Raw genomic sequence first — 25,081 nt, 5'->3', positions numbered from 1 at the left:
ATTGGAAATTAGGTTTATTATAAAAAAAGGGGAGAATTTTTTTTTTTTTTTTTTTTAGAGGAATTTAAAAAAATAATTTTTAAAAAAAGAGAAATTATTTGGCCATTTCAGCGTTGATTATTTCGAACTGGTGTATTCAAGCGTCAGTTGTGGTGACTGTGTGGTGTACATATGATACTGCAGGCAGGTCCTGGGTGAAAATGAAGAAATATCAACGTAGTTTACGAGAAGCGGAATCTCGGGGAGATAGAATGCACTATAAACGTAGCGGCAGCAGAAATAGGAATTGGCGACAACGGTACTGTTTTTGAAATAAATTAATTTGTCAAGAAAAAAAAAAAATCGAAAATTTATTTTTCTCTTTTATTTTTATTTACAGAAAAGTCATTCGTGCCTATCAAGATAGTTGGGACAATAGATGTAGAATATTATTCTGCTGCATGGGAAATTCGGATAGAAATAGAGTATGTAATTTTATTTATATAAAATTTTGCATTTTCTTTTTAGAAAATAAAGAATTTAAAAAATTTTTTCTTTTCTATTAGTTAAATTTCTTTTTTTTGAATTAAAATTTTTTTTTGAATTAAAAATATATTTTGATTTGGATTTTTTTTTTTGTGATTCCAATTTCTTTAGAATTCCTTTGCGGATATTGCGAAGCTATTGAGCGATTTCTTCAGGGATTTAGACGTAGTTCCGTCGGACGTCGTGGCGGGTTTAGTGTTATTACGAAGATTTCAGAAAATCGAACGGGAGCTGATTGTGAAGCAGGGAAAGAACGATATCTATGAGTTCCTATCAGGAGTGCCAATCACTCCTCGTACCAAGTTCCTGCATTTGACCGAGGATGAAGATTTAAAATACTTTCTGCCAGCTGTTCATTATATGCATTTTGCGCTAGCTGCTTATGGCTGGCCACTTTTTCTCGTTTCCCAATCGAGTGGCCTTTGCCAATTGTGTACAAGGTAATTTTTTTTTTTTCTTTAACAAAAACAATTTAATAATTCTTAAAAATTTGTAATTCTCGAACAAAAATTTATAAAATTTTTATTTATCTTTACAATTTCCTTGTATAAAGAGTTTTCCCTAGAGTTGTTTAGATTCTCAGAGGGAAATTATTCTTGGGTAATAGAAATCTAGAGCAAGAGCGTTGATGCGATTTATTGGATAATAATTTTTTTTTTTTTTTTTTCTCAGATTAAGATGCTGCTGCTTCTCATGCAAAGGAGAGGAAGATGAAACTATAGTCGTTGAGGATAACTGCTGCCAATGCAATTACGCTGTACTAAGAAGATTGGTGGAAATCGGACAAGTCGAGGTCGTTTATGCCACTTTCCACGTGGACGTTGGCGAGACTCCATTTTTCGTTGCGCTTGATTACAGCAATAAAAAGGTGTCAATAATATTGATTTCTAATTTTTTTTTTAAAAAAGGCAATTTTTTATAACGAAAAAAATTTCTAGATTTTACAAGTTATGAATTTAAAGTACTAATGAGTCTTGATACGATTTTTCCAGGTGGTTGTTAGTATTCGCGGGACCCTTAGTTTAAAAGACGTGATGACAGATTTAAATGCAGAGGGTGAAGTATTACCATTATCGCCGCCTAGAGAAGACTGGTTAGCTCATAAAGGGATGGTTCAAGCCGCTGAGTATATACGAAAAAAACTCCACGAGGAGGGAATAATTGACAAAGCATTCGCAAAAGTGAGTTTTCATTTGTTGAATAATAATAATTTAAATTTTATTTACAAATTTCCCTTTTTTTACAAATAGTTTCGAAAAAATTTTTCTTTAAAGACCTTTAAAGACAAAAACCTTTCACATTTGTTTTCTCTCTCTTTTTTTACTGTTTTAAAATTATTTTTTTCTCTTTCCTTTTTTTTTCCAATAATAGGATCCAGAGAAGGGTACTCATCAGTTCGGACTCGTTTTAGTCGGACATTCATTGGGAGCGGGAACAGCGGCAATATTAGCAATTTTACTTCGACAAGAGTATCCAGATTTGGTGTGCTTTTCGTTTGCACCACCTGGTGGATTGTTGAGTATGCCTGCTCAACAATACTCACAGGAATTCATTACGTCCGTAGTTGTTGGAAAAGACGTTATACCAAGGATAGGATTGAGACAAATGGAGAGCCTGAGGGCGGACCTCATCAACGCTATCAAGAGAAGCGTGGATCCCAAGGTATATTTCCTATGACACTTTTGTTTCACTGATAAGAAAAATTATAATATTTACTAGCAATATTAAACGCGCGCAAGCGCGCCAAATTGAGTATTTAATTGTTTGTTATAAAGAAATTAAAGATTAATATTATCAAAAATAATTTAAATTTATTAGAATATTATTTCATATTAAATGATAATAATGAAAATTATTATTATATGTTATTAAATTATATATAAAATTGAATTATTTTCCAAATTTTCAATTTAAAATTCAATTATTTACCAAGTTTTCAATTTAAAATTAAATAAAATTCAAATATTACCCGAAATTTTAATTCAACATCAACTTAAATTAAATTATTATCCAAAATTTCAATTAAAATTCAATTATTTTCCAAAATTTCGAGTCAAAATTAATTATTATCAAAATTTTCAATCAACTAAGATTAAATTATTTTCAAAATTTTCAATTTAAAATTCAATTATTTACCAAGTTTTCAATTTAAAATGAAATAAAATTCAATTATTTTTTAAAATTTTTATTCAAAATTAATTATCGAAATTTTCAATTAAAAATGAACTTAAATTAAATTATTATCGAAAATTTCAATTAAAATTCAATTATTACCCGAAATTTTAATCCAAAATCAACTTAAATTAAATTATTATCCAAAATTTCAATTAAAATTTAATTATTTTCCAAAATTTCGAGTCAAAATTAATTATTATCAAAATTTTCAATCAGCAATCAACTAAAATTAATTATTTTCAAATTTTCAATCAACAATCAACTAAAATTAAATTATTTTCAAATTTTCAATTTAAAATTCAATTATTTACCAAGTTTTCAATTTAAAATAAAATAAAATTCAATTATTTTTTAAAATTTCGATTCAAAATTAATTATCGAAACAATGCCAAAAAAACATTGAAAAATTGAGACGCCTACTTTTTCCTCAATTTTTAAATAACCGAATTTTTAATTAACATAATTTAAAATTACAAAAGTGTTAATAAACCGAATTTAAATATTTCAGAATTTTTAAAAAACCGAATTTTTATAGTTCCAAATTTTCAGTTTACACAATAAAAAAATAATCGAAATACCATTGGTTATAATTTTTATGTTCTCGAATATTAAAATTACAGAAAATAAAAATAACAGAAATTTAACTTGACAGACTTTCTGTTCAACCGAATTGTGATTGGACAGAAATTTAAGAAAACAGAAATATCATTTGTCATAATTTTAATTTTGCCGAATTTTTAATTTACAGAATTGAAAAACAACCGAAACACCATTTGTCAGAATTTTTATGGTCACAAATCTCAGATTAACCGAAAATGAAAACAGCAGAAGTTTCACTTGACATACCAAATCCATTGTGTATTCATTGTTTAAACAATCATCAACAATGGATTTATTCTATCAAATGAAAGTTCTGCTGTTTTTATTTTCGGTTAATTTGAGATTCGAGAACATAAAAATTATGACAAATGACATTTATGTTTATTTTTAATTATGTAAACTAAAAATTCTGCAAAATTGAAATTATGTTAACTGATATTTCCGTTATCTAAAAATTCTGTCCAATCGCAATTAGGTTGAATAGAAAGTCTGTCAAGTTAAATTTCTGTTATTTTTATTTTCGGAAAAGTTAAAATTCGAGAACATAAAAATTATGTCAAATGACATTTCTGTTTATTTTAAATTATGTTAACTAAAAATTCTGCAAAATTGAAATTATGTTAACTGATATTTCCGTTATCTAAAAATTTTGTCCGATCGCAATTAGGTTGAACAGAAAGTCTGTCAAGTGAAACTTCTGCTCTTTTCATTTTCTGTAATTTTAATATTCGAGAACATAAAAATTATAACCAATGGTATTTCGATTATTTTTTTATTGTGTAAACTGAAAATTTGGAACTATAAAAATTCGGTTTTTTAAAAATTCTGAAATATTTAAATTCGGTTTATTAACACTTTTGTAATTTTAAATTATGTTAATTAAAAATTCGGTTATTTAAAAATTGAGGAAAAAGTAGGCGTCTCGAAAAATTTTAACCAACACAAAATAATGTCAAACAGTACATTAAAAAAAAACAAAAGACCTATAACAAATACTAACTTCAGGTGTGGACAGAATGAACGAAAGATATTCACGATTATTATATGTAATTTTTTCCTTTATTTATTTTATGAATATTTTTTTTTTTTTATTTAATTAATTTTTTTTTTGACCAAAGGCCTGAATTAATTAATTTTGAAAGTCAGTATCAAAAAGTAATTTTGAATTATTCAGTGGAAAACGATATCGTGTTCTGTGATGTGTTGCGGATGTGGTTCGATCCCAACATCAGCGGCTAATTTAGAAGCAGGCGGATGTATCAGCGAATATCAAAGAGATAAGGATATGGCTAGATCGCAAACAGTAGTCTCTGGTGACTCCAGCGTAGCATTAACGCTTCATCGACCTCTTTATCCACCAGGGAAAATCATTCATGTCGTACGAAGGCATCCCAACAAAAATGAGTAAGTAAAAAGAAAAATTATAAACATATATTTAACGCTTACATGACGTAATATAAACGTTAATAAGGGATTTTTTATTTCAATAAAAATAAATTACTGTATAATATATTTTTTTTTATTCATAGGCAAATAAATCAATCACGTTGGAGGTACGTTAAATTTTTATTTGTGGGCTCGATTAAAAGCATATTGGTTTATAATCCCAATTATTAATTATCGGTGTCTTTTTCTTAATTTTTAGTATTTTTTTTAAATTATTAATTTAAAAAAAATTTTTAAGTATAATTTAATATAAATTGTTACAATTATTATTATTTTTAGAAATAGATTTCAAATAAATTATGTATTTTTAATCGGAATATGTAAGCATGCTGAAACTGCATGCACTTATAAAATATGTATATATTTATAAATATAAATAGAAAGGAAACTATTTTTATATTTCAATTTCTCGTTTAATTATTTTATTCTACTTTTCAATTTAGTTCTTATAAGTTAAAATTAAATTTCCAATTTTAGTAATTTTAAATTGAATTAAATTTGAAAAAGAATGATTTTAAATTTTCAGAAAAGTGTTGAGGAAACACGAACCAGAATATATGGCGCTTTGGGCGGGACCTTGTGACTTTGACGAAGTGCTCATTAGTCCTGTGATGATTCAAGATCATATGCCTGACAATATGCTGAAGGCACTTCGTAAGGTAAGGCTACCTCAAAATGTGACAAACAAATTGATAATTTCGACTAGTCGAAATTCTTCATTGAAATTGGGACATTACGAGCCATTGGATAATTCAATTGACACACCTGAATTAAGGCGAGAAGGAAATTATGAATGCATCAATGTTGAAAATTTAATAGATATCGATAGTTATGAATCAACTGAAGATCAGTCAATTGATAGTAAAGATAATTCAAATAGAACATCATTAATTGTCGTTGACGTTGAAATACACGAGAGAAATGAGACTCAAATTAGTTCAAATAGTTCAAATAGTTCAAATAGTTCAAATAGTTCAAATAGTTCTTGATTTTATATTAAAAATTCTATTAATATTCTTATAATTGAAAATTTGAAATTAATAATTTTCTCAATTTATTAATTTAATAATTATAATTAAGGGAAAATTTAGTAACAATTTCAGCTCAACTTTTGTCAAGTTTCTAACTTTTTATTGTATTGATTATTTTGTATTAATAATTTATTTTCGAGTCTTTGTCGATAATAATTTATCGAGATATTAAACAAAAATAAGAAAATTATAAATTAGGAACTATTTATAAGATATTTTTACATGACAAAGTAGATATTTCCAAATTGTGATTTTTCATTCAAAAAAGTAGGAATTGTATGTTATAGTCTCTTGCCACTAAACTACCTCAAATTGTGTGTTTGGTATTTGTTTAGAAAAATGATGTTGCAAATTATTATTGACACATTTTACTTTCTTAGTAGAAAAATTACATTTTTCTTTATTTTTGCAGAAAAATCGTGTCAATAATTATTAATTTTGTTGTTTAATTGAGAGAAAAAAAAATAAAAATAAAACGTAATTGTGCATGATTTTTGTAATGAAAAATGAAGCATGACATGAATTCTAAAAAAAAATGAAAGAAACTAAAAGTAGAATTATAATGTGTATTTTGTTTTGTAATTATGCTTTTTTTTAATTTAAGTTCAATTTCTTTTTTAGAAATTCTAATTAGCTTGCCACTTTTGTATCGCGTTTTTCTATTTTTATTAATTTAATTTAGTGATTAATTTTTCCTTAAAAAACTGAGGAAATATTCCCAGGATGCTTTTGAAGTTATATATTTATTTTTTGTAAATTTTATTTTTAAATATTTTGTTTTTAAAGTTCTTTAATAAATTTTTTCTTTTAATTTGCAATTTTGCTTAATAATTATAAATCTTGCTATTTATTTATTTTAAAATACAATTTAATAACAGCTTCATTAATTATTTTAACTAACTGTAAAAGGAGTTTACCTTTATTTTGAGATTTTAATTTAATTTATTCTCATATAATTTCTGTTTCTTATTATAAATAATGAAAATTTTCGAATTTTTATAGAACAATCTTGGGAATATTTTTCAAACAAAAAAGAATAATTTTGTCTTGATTTTCTCATATGTGCCATATATATAATAATAATAGTAACAAGTAAACAAAATAATAATACAAATAATAATTTATAAATTTAATCATAAGCTTTATAAATTCATGATCAATTAATAATTAGTTTATGTGATTAATTCGTATAAAAGAAATTTGATGAAAAAAAAAGTCGCATGAGTAAGAAAGTTACGTCTGTTATAGAGTGAGATTATTATTGTAAACAATTTATGTCATTAATTTTTAGTTAAATATCACCACATAAACAAAATATTGTTCCTTTTTTTTTTGCTATTTAATTTTTTTTCATTTTATAATATAATATTTTTTACGTTAATTGTAAAAAAAATTTTTTGTTTATGTTTCGCTTTATTTATATTTATTACACTTTTTTTGTCATCTATTTATGAAAATTTTACAATGACTTCTTATTTATCTATGTAAAAATGTAATTGCTTGTAATATACATTTTGTTCTATATAAACAAAATGTAGTTCTCTTTTAATTATTCGCTGAATCCTCAAAAAACATGTGCTGAAAAAATTAATGATAATTATAAAATTGAAAATTATTTATAAATACTGTCTAAAATCCTGTCGATAATTATTTTTCATAATGTATTTTTTTTGCACTTTCTTTAAAGTAATTAATTTTTATAATATTATTTAATATTGATCCTCGATGTCTTCATTTATCATATATATTTTTAAATTAATAATTTATTTTCAACCAAATAGAGAATAATTTTTGATATTTGTAAATAATTAATTAATGAGGGTGTGTGGTGTGGATTAGGTTCGTGTGAATAATTCTTCAACAAATTATAGCTGCAAAATTTCTTCGAAATGAATTCATTAAAAATTTTTCCTATCATTAGTGCAGATTGGCTAATTTTGTTAATCTTCATTTAGAATGTTTGTGAGAAAAACATTTTATTGAACGAGAAGTTCAATTCTGTTGGTTCATTTTTTTCTTTACATCTTTTTTTTATTCTATTTTTAATTTTATTTAATTTTTTTCTTCAAATTTTTGATATTTACTTCTATTCTATTTTTTTTATATTCATCTTCATGTATCTTTGCATCTTCTTTTTATCTTTTTTTTTTATATGGCTTCTCTCGAGCTTATCGAAATCAAATGACAAAGTCGTCTCTATATCGTTGAAATTTTATAGTATCAGTACTGCCAAAGCAAGTACAACACGCTGAAAGACAAGAAGACTGCAGCGGCTAGAATTGCATTCACAGACGTCTCTCATCTACAAACGTCAACACCTCGAGATCTTAATGCCGACGTTCATGTCACCACACCCTCCTCTTTCTCCCGCGAAACAAGGTACTTTGATTAGGAATCATAGTCAGTCAGCAAAGTCACTCGGAAAAAATTTTTCATCTCGATTCTTTCTGAAAATAAAACGGGCAAGGAATTAAAAATTCAAAAAGGGTGTAAAAAAAATTTAATTAAAAATCATAACAGAAAGTATAAAAAAAAAAAAAAAAAAAAAATAATTAATTTCAACGAGGAAAATAGAATTCAGAGGAAATAGTTATCAAAGAAATAATATAAATAATTTTATTATATTTTTTCACAGTGACATTGTTGGTGAATTTTCTCTCTCTCTTTAAAAATTTACTTTTTTAAAAATTTTTATATCACCTCACAAAAAAAAATCACTAGGTATTTATATAAAAAAAAAAAAACGCAGCACTTCATGACATGTATCTTATTTTAAGAACGCACGCTAGAAGAAATAATTATCTTAGTATACTTCCAATTCAAGTGACACTTAAGGACTGTGCGAGAACTTGTGAACAGTTTCATTATATGAAACTTCATACAAATGGGAAGATACGTATAATTTTTTTTTTTCAATATACAATTCTTTTTTCTTCAAATTGATGTATTTGAAATTTTTCTCTAATTTTTTTTTTTGCCTTTCCCTTCTCTCCTCTATTTTAATTCTCAATTAATTTTCGACTGATAAAAAAAAAGAAAAAATTAAAACAATTTTTGTTATGATTTATGTGGTTGATATTGAAATAGTAGCGGAATAATAATTTTTATATTGTCAGCATGTAATATTTTCCCACGATGTCGTTATTTTAATTTTTAATTAGATCGTTTTCCAAATAGCCATTAGAAAGGTAAGTTTTGTAGAATTCTAGAAAGAGAATTTCGATTATAATTTTAAGAACGAAATTGTAAATTTAAAAAAATAAGTAAATAAGTAATATTCGATAAAGAAGAAAATTTGCACGATAGGAAAATTTGTATTTTAAATCTCTGCATGATAGAATTTTGTAATGTAATTTTGTAATTATCATCGTTCCCTAGTGTAAAATTTTCTTTTTTCAAATTTAAGAGACAAGTTTTAAAAACTTAAACTCAGAACTCTCCTCTTCCTCTCGAAGAAAATCAGGTATTACGAAAAATTTAGAAACAATCCTTATTTTTATGTATAGTGTGAAAAATCTCTAAGAATCCGAATTTATAAAAAATTTGGAAATAATTTTTCATTATCTGAATTTATAATCAAATTTTCGGATTCTTAGGAGAATAGAAATCCATGTTGGATGTTAATTTTTTTTTTTTTTTGAGAAATTGCTTGTAAATATGGAAGTTTGGTTTTTCTTTTTGGGCAAAAAAGAAAGTTTTTTTTTTTTTTTCCTTCAATTGCGTGGATCAGGTTGTAACGAGGACGAGTGCAGCGAAGCCTCAACGTCAATCCTCGTTGGTGAATGTTTTGAATGCCCGAGAAGCCTTAGATATTCAGGAAATTGAGATTGAACAAGAAATGAGAGCTTTACTTTCAACATCGAGTCCTGTCAAGTGTCCACTGACTGCTGGGACACCGCCTCACAAACTATGTCTGGAAACTAGCTTTACATCGCTTCAAAGTCCCAACGAATTCCCTCAAGCCGGTCGGGAGCTCAGTCTCGATTCCACGGGTCTTCCTTGGGAATTTATTAGCTTGGCCAGCGAACTTTTACACACTCCCAGGCCCAACGAGAGCAAACTGTAAGAATAGACAAATTTTGTCAAAAAAAAAACGAAAAAAGCAACTAAAAACCAAAAACACATTTCAAATCGTAAAAATAAAATTTAATTTATTTTCAAATTAAAATGATATTAATTAAAATTAAATTAAATTTCAAATTTATTTTGTTAAAATAAAAAAATATTTTTATTTTAGAAAAAAATGTGATTATGAAAGAAATTAAGAATATTTTCTCACAACTTGAAATGTAAAAATTAGTAGATTTTGTAAATATCATCAATGATGTTTATTTGAGGAATTTTTAAATTAATGTTTATAGATAAGTTTGCAACGAATAGCACTCAAGGTAAACAATGTCCATAAATTTTGATGTGATTATACTTTATAGAAAATTATTTTGTTCAGTTACACGAATTTTTATTTGGATCCGTAATATTTATTAACATTTTAATAACATTCCTCGTTCTTAGTGTAGCCCAATTATTAAATTTAATATTCCGTATTCAAAACAATTACAATTTCAAATCGAATAAATTCAATTATAGTTTAATTGATCAGATAAAATTGAATTAGAAAAATTGAAAAGGACTAATTTTTTTTATATTTATTATTAGAAATTAAATGAAAAAAAAAAATTTTTCTTTCTATTTTGTAATTCCAAGATCCTATTTTGTAGAATTTGTATTTTTCCTTTTGTACAAAAAAAAATAATTGTTTTTTTCTAAAAGACTAACTTCGACAGTCTCTCAACTTTTATCACAACAGGTACAAATTTTAGACTATATTTTTACCACTAAAACACAATTTCACCTCACGCTTCATTTTTCGTAGATAAGAGAATTACAAAAAAAAAAAAAAAAATTACACAATTATTAACTTTTAGTAACATTTAGTATGTTGAGATAAAAAAATAATTTTATCTCGAAGTTATTAAAAGTTATTAAAAAGAAAAAAATTAAAATTTTATTATTGTTTTTCTTTTTTTTTTAATGAATAGGTCAAATCGTCTGGGAGACTGGGATAATTTACCTCGAATGGCTCCTTTGGCGACGCCTGAAACTCTGTCCGAGGCATCAAGTTATCCTCCATCGCCAATTCCACCCCCGAGACCAATGAGACGAACTCCAAAAATTTCCGATAATTTATCAACAGCTGCTGACGATTTAAAAAATAATCTTCATTTTGCAATGCTCTCGGCGAAAAATTATTTTCTTCGTGAGGAAGTTATGGGCAGCAATAGCAGTAGCGGTAACAGTGAGGCAAGCTATGAGAGTCCAAAAAATTTAGAAACTGTACTTCCACCTCCTGTGCCAAGAAGAGGCGATTCTGTGATAGCGAGGAGGTAAAAAAAAATTGTTATTTAAAATTACTAATAAAATTAAAATTAATTATTTACCATTATTTATGAGTATATTTTTTTGCAAAAAATTCAGGGAACTTCGAGTATGTACAGCTGCCTGTTATTGCAGGGATGATCTTTCAGAAAATTCTTCAACCCACACGTCCTCGCAATCTTCAGGAAATTCTCATATATCCCATCGTGTGCAAATTGATTTTATGGAAGGAAATGAAACCAGCGGCACTAATGTTGATTATTTTGGAACAAAGGTAAAAAAAAAATTTCCACATCTAAAAAGAAAAAGAAAATTTATTAAAAAATAGAGATTTTTTTTTTTATAAAACTAGATAATACTAACATTTTTGTAAAGAGAAGAATTATAATTTTTCGGTCAAATTCCAGGAAGTAACAAAAATGGAAAGCAATAATGAAGTCTTCCTGAGTGTGAAAACCTCTTCTGATTGTAAAAGCTTAATGGCTCCAGCAACTGATTTAGGCGCTGAATGGAAGAGAAAACTTGATTCTGGAGCTATTGGCAGTGATGCATCACTACCTCTTTTACGTGGTTTATCACCAACTCCTTCGACGAATTCACCATTTTTCAATGCGAAGAGAAAAAAATACGTATATCCAATTACTCTAGTTGGACGAGGGGAAAGTAGCGTTTAAAAAAAAAAAAATTCAAAAAAAAAAACGGGACCATGGGTTATCTAAAAAAAAAATTTCGTTTTTCTTCCCCTTTAAAAAAATAAAAACGTCTATTAAAATAAAAATTCTAAAAAATTAACACGTTTTTTAACATAAAATTAAAAATCGAATACTAAAATTCATTCCATTGGATAAAATCAGAAAAAATGGAACTAAGGTATAAATTTTTCATTAATTACAAATCTAGTCAAGATTCATTATTATGAACAAAAAAAGTAATAGAAATAAAAAAGAAAATTTAAAAAAAATTCTATTATCTGCAAAAAAAGTCCAAATTCGGTAATTTAAAAAATAGTTTATCAAAATAAACTAAAAAAAAAAATTTCTAAAATATTGTTTATCGAAACATCGAAATAAGAAACATAAAATGTAAAAAGAAATTTGAATTTACTTTTTGTCATATAATTAATTTATTCGTAAATAAATTAAAATTAAAATTAAATTAATTAAAATTAAAACTAATTGTGATGATAGATTTCATTTGATAAAGACTGTAAAATACTTCCAAATGAAAATTTTCGTTTAAAAAAAAAAACTTTCTATTATTATTAATCTTGTAAATGGTGTCATTATATCAAATGTAAAATAAAGGTACATTTAAGTAGATCGAATTTAGTTTAAAAAAAAAAATGTAAGAAGTGTCCATGTAATTTTACAATAGTAGAAATTTTACAGTTCCATTGAAAAATCTTCTATAAAATAAATTACATTTTCCATTGTTCAAAGTTTTTGATAACTTATAAAAAATATTTTGTAATTCTATATGGTTTTTTTTTTTTTTTTTTTTGACAATCGAGAGAAAAGAAGGAAAATTATTCTATAATTATAAAAATTGTATAAAAAAAAATCTACCACGACAAAAATATTTCTGAGTAGATAATTTAATTTTTCAATTATAAAACAATCTAATAAACGTATTTGTATGATATTAAAGAAAAATAGTAATAAAAAATTTTTTTCAATTACTCAGAAATTTTTCTTCTTGGTAGTAAAATAGCTATTTAATTTTAAGTCTAGTCAAAATGATGTAAGGAAAATATATAAAATAATAAAAATTATATAAATGCTAAAGATTATATTTCTCAACACATATAATTGTAGATAAGAATATAAATTGCTTTATGTCAATAATTGCAAAAAAAAAATAAATTAATAATTTGTAAGCAATAAAATTATCAGAATTTAAATGATTTTTATTTATTTATTCTTTGTGATGGTGAAAATTATATTTTTTTTTCTATTTAGAAAAATTTTTTTAAATGAACTTATTTATCTCACATTCACATATACACTCACTGTTTTTTTAAGTGTCAATTTATAAATAAATAACAATTCTCAGTCAAAATTAACTGATTTATTTCTATATATATATTAAAAATTGCCACGTATTCACGGAATAGTTGTGAAAATTTTATATTTATAAAATTTTTAATTAAGTATATAAATTTTCTTTTAACTCTTTTTTTACAGTTGAAAAAGTGAAATATAAAGAATTTTCAAAAATTTTTATTGAATAGCAGATGCCCAAGGTGGTGTCATTGGTTGTGGATTTTGTAAATAAGACATTACAACAGCGGAAATAGATAACATAAAACTACTGAGAATTTGTTTTGTATCGTCGCTCACCCTTGAATTAGCAAAACTAATACAGGAACAATAAAGAGCAACCCACGCACACCATTTTAGTCTCATCATTAAACCGCACATACTAAAAATCATTCCCAATATATTCATATAATCTGGCGTTAAATCATCTCCTGGTTGGGCTTGAGTACTCGTCACTGCGGGTTTATAACGAATTTCCTTCTCAGGACGTCGTGGATCTGTCGAACTATTCATACTGAAAAGAAAAATTTTATTTTCCACATTTTAGAACTACAAATTTTAAGGAAAAAAAAAATTTATCAATTAATGAATTTAAAAAAAAAATATTACAGAATTAAAAAATCAAGGGAGAAAAAATACATGAGCCAAAAGTTTTGAACGTTCAAATGAACGAAATTTTTTTTTTAGTACAAAAAAGTACAAATTTTATTATAAAATATTGTATAAAATATCTAAAAATGAGTTATTAATTTAATAATTGTTTTATTTTACATGAACATCATAATTTTTAATAATTTATACATTGAAAAAAAATATTTCGTTCATTTGAACGTTCAGAACTATTGCCTCATATAAATACAAAGCCTCCTCTCGGGAGGAGATGATACAGGTAATATTGCAATTGTAAAAAAAAAATCAAATTGTTAAAATAAATTTTTATTGTTGAAACAAAAGAGTAAAAATGAAAATTTTGTAGGTTAGGAACGAAAAACTATAAGCAAAATGAATTAAAAAAACATGCATATATAATAATTAATTACATAACTTACTTGAATTAAAAAGGTGTAAATTGTAAATATTTTAAAACACTTTTTTTTAATTATAAAATCTTAAAAAATATAGAATATTATTTTACTGACGTATCATCCACGGACAGGGATGGGAAGTTACAAGTAAGAAGTTTTTTTTTTGACGTAAGTTAGGTAATAAATTACGTTTAACTGTCACCGAATTTGACAGCTGTAAACGTCAAACGTGCATTTTTATTACTATAAAACGTATATTTATAATAATTCTAATAATTATTATGAATGAAACAAGTGAGAAAATTAATAGTACACCTCTAACACGTAGAGTTAATAAATTATTAGACTTACGTCCTGAAAATGATAAGGTTAGTTCAAAACATAACCTCTCATTATTAATAAAATTTTGATTTCGTATTTAAAAAAAAGAGAATTTTCTTTCTTTACTTTTTATTTATTTCTTTTTTTTTTACTTATAGGGAACGCTTGAAGCTCTAAAAGAACTTTCGACATTTTTTACTGAAAATACATTAAATGGAAGACGTAATCTTCGAAGTAAAATCGAACGAAGAAGTCTCACAATTAATGAAGACTTTTTATCAGCATTTAAAGAAGTTAAAAACACATTGGACGATATGTATCATAATGTTTCAGCAATGAATAATTCTGTTCAAAGTATGAGCAATCGTTTACAAACAACAAAATCTCGTACATTACAACTTATTGATCAGACATCAAAACTACAAAACGAAAGGTATTTTGATTTTTCCCCCTTCATTTGAGAAAAATATTTAAATTACTTTTTTTCCAGTAAAAAACTGTCAATACAACAAGAGGTTGCGAATGCATTTATAAAATCATTTGAATTGAATTCGTCAGAAATGTCAATATTGCATGGACCATCTAGAGAATCGCCGATAACGGAAGAATTTTTTACAGTTGTCAATCGAGTACAGGTAAATGTTTAAATATTCTATTAAATTATTAATTAAATTTATTGATTATTAATTTTATAAATAATTAATTTCTATATATTAATTAATTTTATTTATTGATTTATATTTTTGTTAATTGTTCTTGTATAATTTTGTATGTATATATTTTTATTTATTTATTCAATACTAATTCAAATAATTATAATAATAATAATTCAAATACCTTTTGTATTTTTGTTTTTTTAAAGTTTGTAATAGTCTTCGACTCATATTAATTTAATTTCTTTGTATTTTTGTTTGTTGTTTTTTAATTTTTTTATAATTTTGTATTACTAGACTCCCTGAAGAGAAAATCAGTGTGATTTCGAAACATTGGAGAAAATTTAAATAAAAATCCATTTTGTTATCGTTTTTGTTGCTTAACTTTTTAAATAATTAATTTATTAATTATTAAATAAATAATAAATAAAATAATAATAAATAAATAATAATAGAACTTGAAATTTTATAAGTAAATTTAATTTTTGATTTACAGGAAATACACAGTAGTTGTCGAATATTAATGCAATCGGGATATCAAACATTGGCACTTGATATAATGCAAAGAATGACACTTTTACAAGAGGCAGCACTCGAAAGATTATATAGATGGACACAAAATCAATGTAGACATATTGAAAATGAACATTTAGCTCCATTATTAATAAAAGCAATGGGCAAATTACAAGAAAGACCCGTTCTTTTTAAGTAATAATTCCTTTTTTCTATTAAATAAAATTTTTTAATTTTTTATCCTTTAAATTAAAATTAATAACAAATATTATTTTATAGATATATTTTAGATGAATATTGCACGGCTAAAAGATCTGTATTGGCGGGATCTTTTATTGATGCATTAACATTGGGAAAAAATATAACTGGCGCTCCAAATCCAATAGAAATGCATGCACACGATCCAAAACGTTATGTGGGCGATATTCTCGCGTGGTTCCATCAGGCGATACCAATTGAAAAAGAAAATTTACTAAATCTTGTAAAAGCTTGCGACAAGACAGGTGAAAAAATTTAAAAAATTCATTTTTAAAAGAATAAAATAAAATTAATTATTAATTATTTTATTAGTATTAATAATTAATAAATGTGTTACAGTTGTATTGGATCAGGTAAATCAATCATTGGGCAATATTACAGAAGGTTTATGTCATCCTTTAAAATCAAGAATTGAACATATTGTATCGGTCGATGCACCGGCAACTGTTTTATATTCAGTGATGACGCTAATTAGATTTTATAAAACAATATTAAAGCCAGTTATTTTTGACAGTGTTCTTGATACAACTTTAGGTGAATTAATGGAATTAAGTGAAAAGAGTTTTGTTAGTCGACTCCAAAGAGAAACACGCGTTGCTTTAGGTGAACGTGCCGAACCACCGGGCACTGATTTAATTCCTGCTCCTTCTGTTTCAAGATTATTGGCACTTTTAAATGAAGTTCTTTCAGTTGCCAGTATTGCCGAAGACAGAGAAAAGGATATGTTACAAGTTAATATTAGATATTTATTAGCTCTAATTATTTTAATAAATTTTAATTAATTATTAACTATTAATAATAATCTATTTAAATTTTTTTTACAGATTGTATCGTGTATTATTGATCCTCTTTTGCAAGAAGTGAATGAAACTGCTTCAAGATTACCGACAGTTGACATGGCTGTTTATCTTCTTAATTGTATGCATCAAATTCAATCTACTCTTGCTTTATACGAATACATGGATCAAAGATTGGAAAGACTGCAGGTGATTTTAAATTTTCAAAAAAATGCTTATTTTTTTATTTATTCTTTTATATTTTATATATTTTTTCTTTACTATTACAATAGGCTCAGTCCGATGCACAAATTGATACTTTAACATCTGAACAAGCCAGTTCATTGGTGGCAAATTTAAATCTTGGACCAATATACACAATTTTACAAGGCTATCAACAAGGGCCTTTGTCATCGATTCCAGGAATGGATCCATTGAGTGTCAAAGAATTTACGGTATTATTTATTTAAATTGATAAAAATTTATTTATTTAGAAAACAATATTAATTAAATAACATTAATTTTATTTAATTATAGAATAAATTGGAAGCATTTATTGTGATGCCAGACGTTCTATTATTGCCACAAATTAGTTTATTGCAAAGTACAACGCATCGAACTGTAGCTCAAAAACGTTCATTTGAAGTTATTAGTGCAATTTATAAACAATTATACGAAGCCTGTCATGATCCTAAAAATCTTTATCAAAATTCTGATAGTCTATTCTCGAGAACACCGGAAGAATTACTTAAAACATTGATCTCTAATTGAGATATTTATATTTTATTTAAATTTAATATATTACTGAAAAAATGAGAATATAGTAAATAAAAAAAGAAAATCATTGTACATAATTTTATTTTTAAGAATACATGAAATATTTATAAAATGAATTTATAAATAATTATAATGAATAAAATTCAAGTTAATACTACAAATTAAAAAAAAAAATTTATATTTTGCGTTTTCTCAAAACATGGAATTTTATATTCCGAAAAGAAAAAAGAACTCATTAAAATTAAATTTGTGATCAGTTTTTGTTTTTCGCTTAAAAATTAATAACTTGAATTGGAAATAAACTGATAGAAATAGTAAGTTAAGAAAATAAAAAAATATTTGACTTTTTTTTTTTATAAGCTTATATAGATCTATAAAATTTGAATAAAAGTATGAATTTTTTCTGTATCCTACTTTACATGATAATATAAAACGATTAATTACATTATTTAAAGTTATTTTATTAAATAATTTTTCTTTTCACTTAATTTTCTAGTTAATACTAACTTTGGAAGGAAATATAATTTTATAAAATCATTTTAGATGAAAACAATACGAAATCAAAACGAGTAACAATAATCTGTTGTTCTTTTTTTTTGTCTTCTCTTAAAAATGGAAAAACTAAATTTTAATTAAAATAAAAACTTTAAAAATAAAACAGAAAATAATATCAGTACTTAAATGCGTTAGTTTCAGTCATTGTATCTCTATTAAAAGTTTTATTAAATAAATAATACTTTTTTAAAAAATAAATTGTAATTAAAAATTAATAATAGATTCAAACTTACGCATTTATCACATATATCTCCTATAAAGTCAACAAAAAAAAATTGAAATTAAAATTTAAATTTGTTTTTGCTCATTTTGTATTCTCAACAATCTTTGTAATTGAGGTGGTAAATTTTTAGAAACATTTTTTTCAATTTGTTTTTGATTAGAATAATTGTCAGTGTTTAAAACATTTTTCCAATCAATTGATTCCATTCTTCCTCTTCCACCGCATTCGCTGGCAAATGTTCCAAAATAAGGCATATCAATAGTGATTTTTTTTTGTGATTCCTCCAATGATGATGTTGAAATTGAATCATCAGTAATTGATCTCGAAGTTGATGGTTCTTCTTCTTCTTTTTCATTGCAATTTAAACTTTTTAAATTGTTCATCTTACGAAGAGACATTAATCGTGAACAATTTGAACTTTTTGTACTCTCATCAGTACTTTTATCATCCGTGGTAGTTGTGATTTTTTTTAATTTCGGTAAATTGTCTTCATCAATTTTTAAATTCACATACGATGCCAATAAATTCTTTAATCGAAGTGGATAATGTTTATTTTCTGATTCGACAATTGGAATTTCATCATTAATTTCATTATTATCATCATTATCATCATCATGATTCAAACGATTATAATGAAGTGAAAATGGATCGTAACCTTTTTGTTTCAAACATTCTTTATAGTGTGAAAAAACATAATTATGATGTTCTAATGAATATTGTCCTGGTTCAGCGAATTTTTCCTTACACAACCAATCATTAATATGAAAATCTTGATCAGTTCTCGTGTCGGTTAATACGAGAAAAAGTAAATTTTCTTCAAGATTAATATCATGTACAGTTGCAATTAATGGAAATGATGATTTTGATATAAATTGCCATAAAATATCGTGACTCCAATTTGATGATTTATATGGTTTCACATTATATAAACAACATGGTATTGCTTGTGCGGGAAAATTGGCAAATGATTTATGTAAAAAGCAAATTTCATCGGGAAAAAATTTTTTATCCATTCCATAATCGTATAAAAAAATTGTTATTTGTGAATCTTTACAAACATCTTTAATTAATCCACGATTCCATTTATTTTTAAAAAAACAAACAACATTCAATCCTTTTTGCATTAAACTAAATGGAACTTTATATTTAAAATTGTAATTCACATAGAATGTCATAATTTCATTATTGAATGTATTGAAAATTTGAAAATTTTTACGCAAATGAATCCAAAAGTAAGATGGTGAAATAACATGGGATATTGTAATTTCTTCATAATTATCATTATTTAATTTAAATTCAGTGACACTTAATTGTTTTACAGTATCATCGATTCCCATTACTTCTTTAAGTAATGATGATTTAAAATCATCATAATCGTGTGAATAATCGGGTATATTTGATTTTTTATCATTCTTTAAATGTGGAAGATTATTTTTTGCGTTAAATAATTTGTAGTCTTTTTCATTTAATGGTTTGACGCAATGAAAAATTTTTGGCAAATGATAAACAAAATCTAAAAGACTGGAAAATTCTTTCTCTGAATATAATAATGGTGAATTATATTCTTGAAGATATAATTTTGTTAATTCGGAACACCAAATTCCATTTGGAAATTTTTGTATTAGTTTCGATAGTCTAATTGTTGTAAAAATTGTTAAATCACGATCGGATTTAATTGAATTCTCCGGTTTGGAATTTTCATCATCAATTTTAATATTTGTAGACATATTTTCTTGTTGACATTCCTTTAAAGGAATATCGTTTTTATCACTTTTTATTTCGCACTTTTCTGTAATTTCAGAAATTAGAGTTTTTAATTCCTCGTTTAATTTATAAACATCATTGGCTCCTTTAACTAGCAAGGGAATTTTATTTTCAGTCTTATTTGATTTTTCAATGAAATTAGCAGATTTTTCCTCTTGAATAATATTTGGTTGAATTTTTGAATTTTGAACTGGAACAATGTTGGGCTTAATGTGTGAATTTTGAACAGGTTTTTGCTGTCGAATAATGTTTGAATTTTGTGAATTATAATTTCCATGTAAAGTCCAATTATTATTATTATTATTATTATACGCATAATTGGTTAAAAATTGTTGTGGAAAAATTGGCATCACATGTTTTGGATATAATTTATCACCACAAACAATAACTAAGTGTGATATTAAATTTAATTGACGTTCCAATTCCTGTTTTGTAATTTGAAGTGGATAAATATGTTGATTTAAAAATAATATAACATTAAACATTGGTACGCCATGTGGATATAAATAAACACATTGTACAAGTTGTGTTAATAAATTCTTATTAATTGTAACTTGTGATTTATTAGCGCAATATCCAAGAAAAGGCCTTTGAAATTTTCTTCTATTTGGATTTTTTGATCTTTGATTTTTTACAAATTCAGCGATATGTTTTGTTTTATCGGTTATCACGGGAAATAAGAGTGTTTGATTATTTACTCTTTCAATGCGTACATAATTTTGTAATTCTTGCAAAAAACTATATAATGTTGGACAATTAAATTCTTTAAAAGGAATTGGCTCACATTCAACTTCTTCATAATCTTCTGCTAGTCTTCGTATTGTTACACCGTCTTGATATGTTGTCAAAAGTGATCTAATTACAATTGCCACATCCTCTCGTTTCTTATTACTTGATAAGTGCATCTTTATATAGTTATTTTATTTTTATAACTGAAAAGAAAAATAAATTCTTTAAACTTGTTAACACTTGAAACATATATAAAAACGTTTTAAGAACGTTTTTTTTGGTTATTTTTCAAGTTTTAAGGTTATGTTATCGATAATTATTAAAAATGCTAACTTTACTAAAATTCACATTATCAAAATAAAATCGTAAATACATTTTATTAATACATCGCAACAATTGAAAGTTAAGAATTAAATTTTCTGAATTTTAATTAGAAAAATATTTACTTGTTTATAACCTCAAAACACACGAGACTCATAACAAAGAACAATATTATGCGTATTACTAACAATTTTTCGTAAATTAAAACGTATGGAAACAAAATTTACTTACTTCTAAATAAAATCAGCTTATTACAATTATTTTCAAATATATTTATATATTAAAACCATTTTATTTTTATATTTTTCACTTGCGATCACAAAATTCTAAATGTCGACAGGTCGACGGGAAACGGAAACCACGTGAGCGAAGAGCGAACAAGATGGACAATCATAAAATCAAATTAATAGAAAGTTAGTGGCGCCATTTATATAAATAAAAAGTATTTTTTTTCTAATTTTAAAAGACATTTAATTTTATTTTTAAACAAATTAAAAAAATTAAACATTTTTTTTTAATTTCTTTAAAATTTTAAATTCAAATTTTATCCATTTTACCGTATTTCTGCAAAGTTTTAATCTTTATTTCCTCGAATATCCATTAATTCAATTGTTTATTTAATATAAATGATTAATTTTAGCAATATAAATAATATAAAACGTTTAACATTAATTGTTTACTATGATAAAATTAAATTAATAGAAAATTAGTGGCGCCATCTGTTGGTGACTCTAGACGTACCTGCAAAATGACTTTTTTTGGTCCTTTTTGACGATTTTCCATTGGAGAGATAGGAAAGTTAAGCTAATTGAAAATTTTCATTTAGGAGCGCTGCTGCACCGAAATTTTATCTACCCATCCCTGGTTTGAACTTTTGGATTGTAACGCTCTCATTGGTCAGTTTTATATTTACGCGGGGAATAGCATCCAATGAGGTGCAGGCTCATTCCCCGCGTAAATATAAAACTGACCAATGAGAGCGTTACAATCCAAAAGTTCAAACCAGGGATGGGTAGATAAAATTTCGGTGCAGCAGCGCTCCTAAATGAAAATTTTCAATTAGCTTAACTTTCCTATCTCTCCAATGGAAAATCGTCAAAAAGGACCAAAAAAAGTCATTTTGCAGGTACGTCTAGAGTCACCAACAGATGGCGCCACTAATTTTATATTAATTTAATTTTATCATAGTAAACAATTAATGTTAAACGTTTTATATTATTTATATTGTTAAAATTAATCATTTATATGAAATAAACAATTGAATTGTTTGGATATTCGACGAAATAAAGATTAAAATTTGCAGAAATAAGATTTTCAAAGGGGGAAAATACGTAATTACGTTTTGCGCGTGCGTGATTAAAATAAGAGAGTTCGAGGGGGCTAGCAGACGTTTAATTATTAAATTTTAATTAAAAATTATATTTATGTATTCTATAAATGTTTATTTTGCATAATCAAGTAATGTGAGAAAACTGGATAAGTGAAGTGAGAAAAAAGTTTTAGCAGTGATTTATTTTTTATTAAAATTTATGCATTAATTAAATTATATTTTTTAGGTTAGAATTACAAAAATGGGTAATACATTGAATGCAGCATCATTAGATGCGGCAGATTTGATATTTCCAGTTAATGAACAAATTTCAGCAAATAAAAAAATACATTCATTTAATTTAAATGTTCATGAGAGAAGAAATTATAATGATAATATTCCACCTGAATGTCCAATGCATAAGGAACAAAAAAATTATGTCAGCGAATGTCCTATGAATCAAGGCAAAGATTCTGATATAAATCCTCTCAACATGGTGATTAATTTAATTGAAATGATTAAAATTTTTATAAATTAAATTTTTTTAAATTTTTTAATTAATTTTCTTTAATTTGTTGATAATTTTTTTAGATGCCTGCAGCAAATCAACAACCAGCAGCAGATCAACCATTTCCATTACCAATTGAAAGACAAGTTTCAACTATACCAAAAGTTTCGAATGATAATGAATTTTGGGTTTATCCTTCACAGCAAATGTTTTGGAATGCAATGTTGAGAAAAGGTTGGCGCTGGAAAAGTGATGATTTATCGCCAAAAGATATGGATGATATTATTAAAATTCACAATGCTAATAATGAACAAGCGTGGTTGGAAGTTTTAAAATGGGAAGCTTTACATGCTCACGAATGTATGACTCCAAAATTAAAAAGTTTTGGTGGAAAAGCTAAGGATTATTCACCAAGAGCAAGAATTCGACATTGGATGGGGTATGTAATTCCAATGAGAAATTTAATTTAATTTTAAAAGCTCCTTTACTGGAATGGTATAAAAGTTTTTATTACCTTGTGTTTATTTAGCCCGCTAACGGGAGGAATAGTGGAGATAGATTATTTAGCCCGCTAGCGGGAAAAATGCAAAATTTTGGCTATTTAGCCCGCTTATTTTAAAAAATCACCAAAATGAGAACTATTTAGTTTGCAGTAAGTATATTTTAAATATTTTTTATTTTTATAATTTATTTATTCTAGAATAATAAAATATATTAATGTGATTTAATACAAAGTTTATTTGCTCCAAAATGAATTGTTTTGGTAGGGTTGTTTATTTAAAATATATTATATTATTTAATTTAATTAATTATCTAATTAAAGTTGTAGTAAAAAAAACAATTTTTTGTTTAAACCAAATTTATTGTAAGAAAACTGTTTAACTACAGATATATTTATTTTCTAACAAATAATTAGAAAATTGTTTATGGAATTATTTTCTATTGAAACTTTAAATTTGCAAATAAAAATTAATTTTTGAAATACAATTAAAATTCTTTTATTTTATAAATACGTATTGGGGCATTCCACGGGAAATTTTCATTCAAAATTTTTTTTGTCCTAATCATTTTTTTTCGAAATCTATATGAAAAATAAGAAAATACGCATTTTTTTATTTGATGAAAATGAAGGAAGTTATGATTTTTTGAAATTTAACGTCAACAAAGGAAGCGTGTTTTTGAAACATTTTTATAAAACTGAAGTTGATTCAACGAAAAAAATAAAAGTTAAGGATTCTAATTCCCATCAAAGAAATTTATTTATTTTATATATTATTAGAAAATAAATATATCTGTAGTTAAACAGTTTTCTTACAATAAATTTGGTTTAAACAAAAAATTGTGTTTTTACTACAACTTTAATTAAATAATTAATTAAATTAAATAATATAATATATTTTAAATAAACAACCCTACCAAAACAATTCATTTTGGAGCAAATAAACTTTGTATTAAATCACATTAATATATTTAAATAAACGATTGCCTTATTTTTAATTGCACTTAATATACCTACATTTTATACAATAAAATATATTTTATTATTCTAGAATAAATAAATTATAAAAATAAAATATATTTAAAATATACTTACTGCAAACTAAATAGTTCTCATTTTGGTGATTTTTTAAAATAAGCGGGCTAAATAGCCAAAATCTTGCATTTTTCCCGCTAGCGGGCTAAATAATCTATCGTCACTATTTCTCCCGCTAGCGGCCTAAATAATCTATCTCCACTATTCCTCCCGTTAGCGGGATAAATAGACACAGCGTTTTATTTAAATTTCAATTGTAATTTAAAAAAAAATTATTTCATTTATTAGATACGAATTACCATTTGATCGTCATGACTGGATCATTGATAGATGTGGAAAAGAAGTACGATATGTTATTGATTATTATGACGGTGGATCAATTGATGAAAAATATACATTTGCAATTTTGGATGTACGACCGGCAATGGACTCGTTTGAAAATATTTGGGATCGTATGAAAGTTACTTGGTGGCGATGGCGTTACAGTAACGAAACTGAACAAACAGAAACAAAATCATTTCACTGAAACGGTTAAATATGTATAATAAATAATAGTATTTTCGTTGAATTAATCCTTGGAAGAATTCTACCGCTTCTTAAGCTCATACCCCGTTAATTTTTCT

General features: G+C 25.3%; 5 protein-coding genes across 9 annotated transcripts in view; 3 read left to right on the top strand and 2 right to left on the bottom strand.

Annotated features, from left to right (window-relative positions):
• The window catches only part of LOC127282487 (diacylglycerol lipase-alpha), a 35,561-nt gene extending 22,624 nt beyond the window's left edge, over positions 1-12,937 (top strand). For 2 of the 5 annotated variants that reach the window (XM_051306751.1, XM_051306750.1), the window contains 13 exons: positions 112-298; positions 380-464; positions 637-965; positions 1,198-1,393; positions 1,518-1,706; positions 1,897-2,187; positions 4,475-4,704; positions 4,830-4,853; positions 5,273-5,405; positions 9,508-9,839; positions 10,817-11,161; positions 11,253-11,427; positions 11,561-12,937. In XM_051306751.1, the coding sequence (XP_051162708.1) occupies positions 112-298; positions 380-464; positions 637-965; positions 1,198-1,393; positions 1,518-1,706; positions 1,897-2,187; positions 4,475-4,704; positions 4,830-4,853; positions 5,273-5,405; positions 9,508-9,839; positions 10,817-11,161; positions 11,253-11,427; positions 11,561-11,827 (2,783 nt within the window). In that variant the 3' untranslated portion in view covers positions 11,828-12,937. Of the gene's footprint in view, positions 1-111; positions 299-379; positions 465-636; positions 966-1,197; positions 1,394-1,517; positions 1,707-1,896; positions 2,188-4,474; positions 4,705-4,829; positions 4,854-5,272; positions 5,406-7,995; positions 8,157-9,507; positions 9,840-10,816; positions 11,162-11,252; positions 11,428-11,560 lie in introns of all 5 variants that reach the window. The other 3 variants (XM_051306753.1, XM_051306752.1, XM_051306754.1) reach the window with 2 other exon arrangements.
• Positions 12,938-13,205: 268 nt separating this feature from the next.
• On the bottom strand, positions 13,206-14,391 carry LOC127282490 (protein Asterix). The gene is made up of 2 exons (XM_051306758.1): positions 14,242-14,391; positions 13,206-13,706 (listed from the first exon to the last, which is right to left on the bottom strand). Exon 2 carries the CDS (start codon positions 13,703-13,705, stop codon positions 13,373-13,375), a length of 333 nt encoding a protein of 110 aa, XP_051162715.1. The 5' UTR covers position 13,706; positions 14,242-14,391; the 3' UTR covers positions 13,206-13,372.
• A 19-nt stretch (positions 14,392-14,410) lies between these two features.
• Positions 14,411-17,579, top strand: LOC127282489 (conserved oligomeric Golgi complex subunit 6). The gene is made up of 9 exons (XM_051306757.1): positions 14,411-14,585; positions 14,697-14,971; positions 15,029-15,173; positions 15,688-15,899; positions 15,984-16,207; positions 16,302-16,693; positions 16,787-16,948; positions 17,032-17,193; positions 17,276-17,579. The coding sequence occupies exons 1-9, from the start codon at positions 14,499-14,501 to the stop codon at positions 17,507-17,509; spliced, it is 1,893 nt and encodes a 630-aa protein (XP_051162714.1). The 5' UTR covers positions 14,411-14,498; the 3' UTR covers positions 17,510-17,579.
• A 632-nt stretch (positions 17,580-18,211) lies between these two features.
• LOC127282488 (uncharacterized) lies at positions 18,212-21,478 on the bottom strand. The gene is made up of 2 exons (XM_051306755.1): positions 21,339-21,478; positions 18,212-20,989 (listed from the first exon to the last, which is right to left on the bottom strand). Exon 2 carries the CDS (start codon positions 20,960-20,962, stop codon positions 18,359-18,361), a length of 2,604 nt encoding a protein of 867 aa, XP_051162712.1. The 5' UTR covers positions 20,963-20,989; positions 21,339-21,478; the 3' UTR covers positions 18,212-18,358.
• Positions 21,479-22,354: 876 nt separating this feature from the next.
• LOC127282504 (holocytochrome c-type synthase) lies at positions 22,355-25,030 on the top strand. Its single transcript, XM_051306775.1, has 4 exons — positions 22,355-22,592; positions 22,664-22,912; positions 23,008-23,363; positions 24,747-25,030. The coding sequence occupies exons 2-4, from the start codon at positions 22,679-22,681 to the stop codon at positions 24,982-24,984; spliced, it is 828 nt and encodes a 275-aa protein (XP_051162732.1). The 5' UTR covers positions 22,355-22,592; positions 22,664-22,678; the 3' UTR covers positions 24,985-25,030.
• The last annotated feature ends 51 nt before the right edge of the window (positions 25,031-25,081 follow it).

Source organism: Leptopilina boulardi, unplaced genomic scaffold (assembly GCF_019393585.1).
Source record: "Leptopilina boulardi isolate dan_hultmark-lab unplaced genomic scaffold, ZJU_Lbou_2.1 LbouV2_30, whole genome shotgun sequence".
Classification (NCBI taxonomy): domain Eukaryota; kingdom Metazoa; phylum Arthropoda; class Insecta; order Hymenoptera; family Figitidae; genus Leptopilina; species Leptopilina boulardi.
Note: the sequence above shows the minus strand (reverse complement) of the source record. Positions and strands in the feature narration are given on the sequence as shown.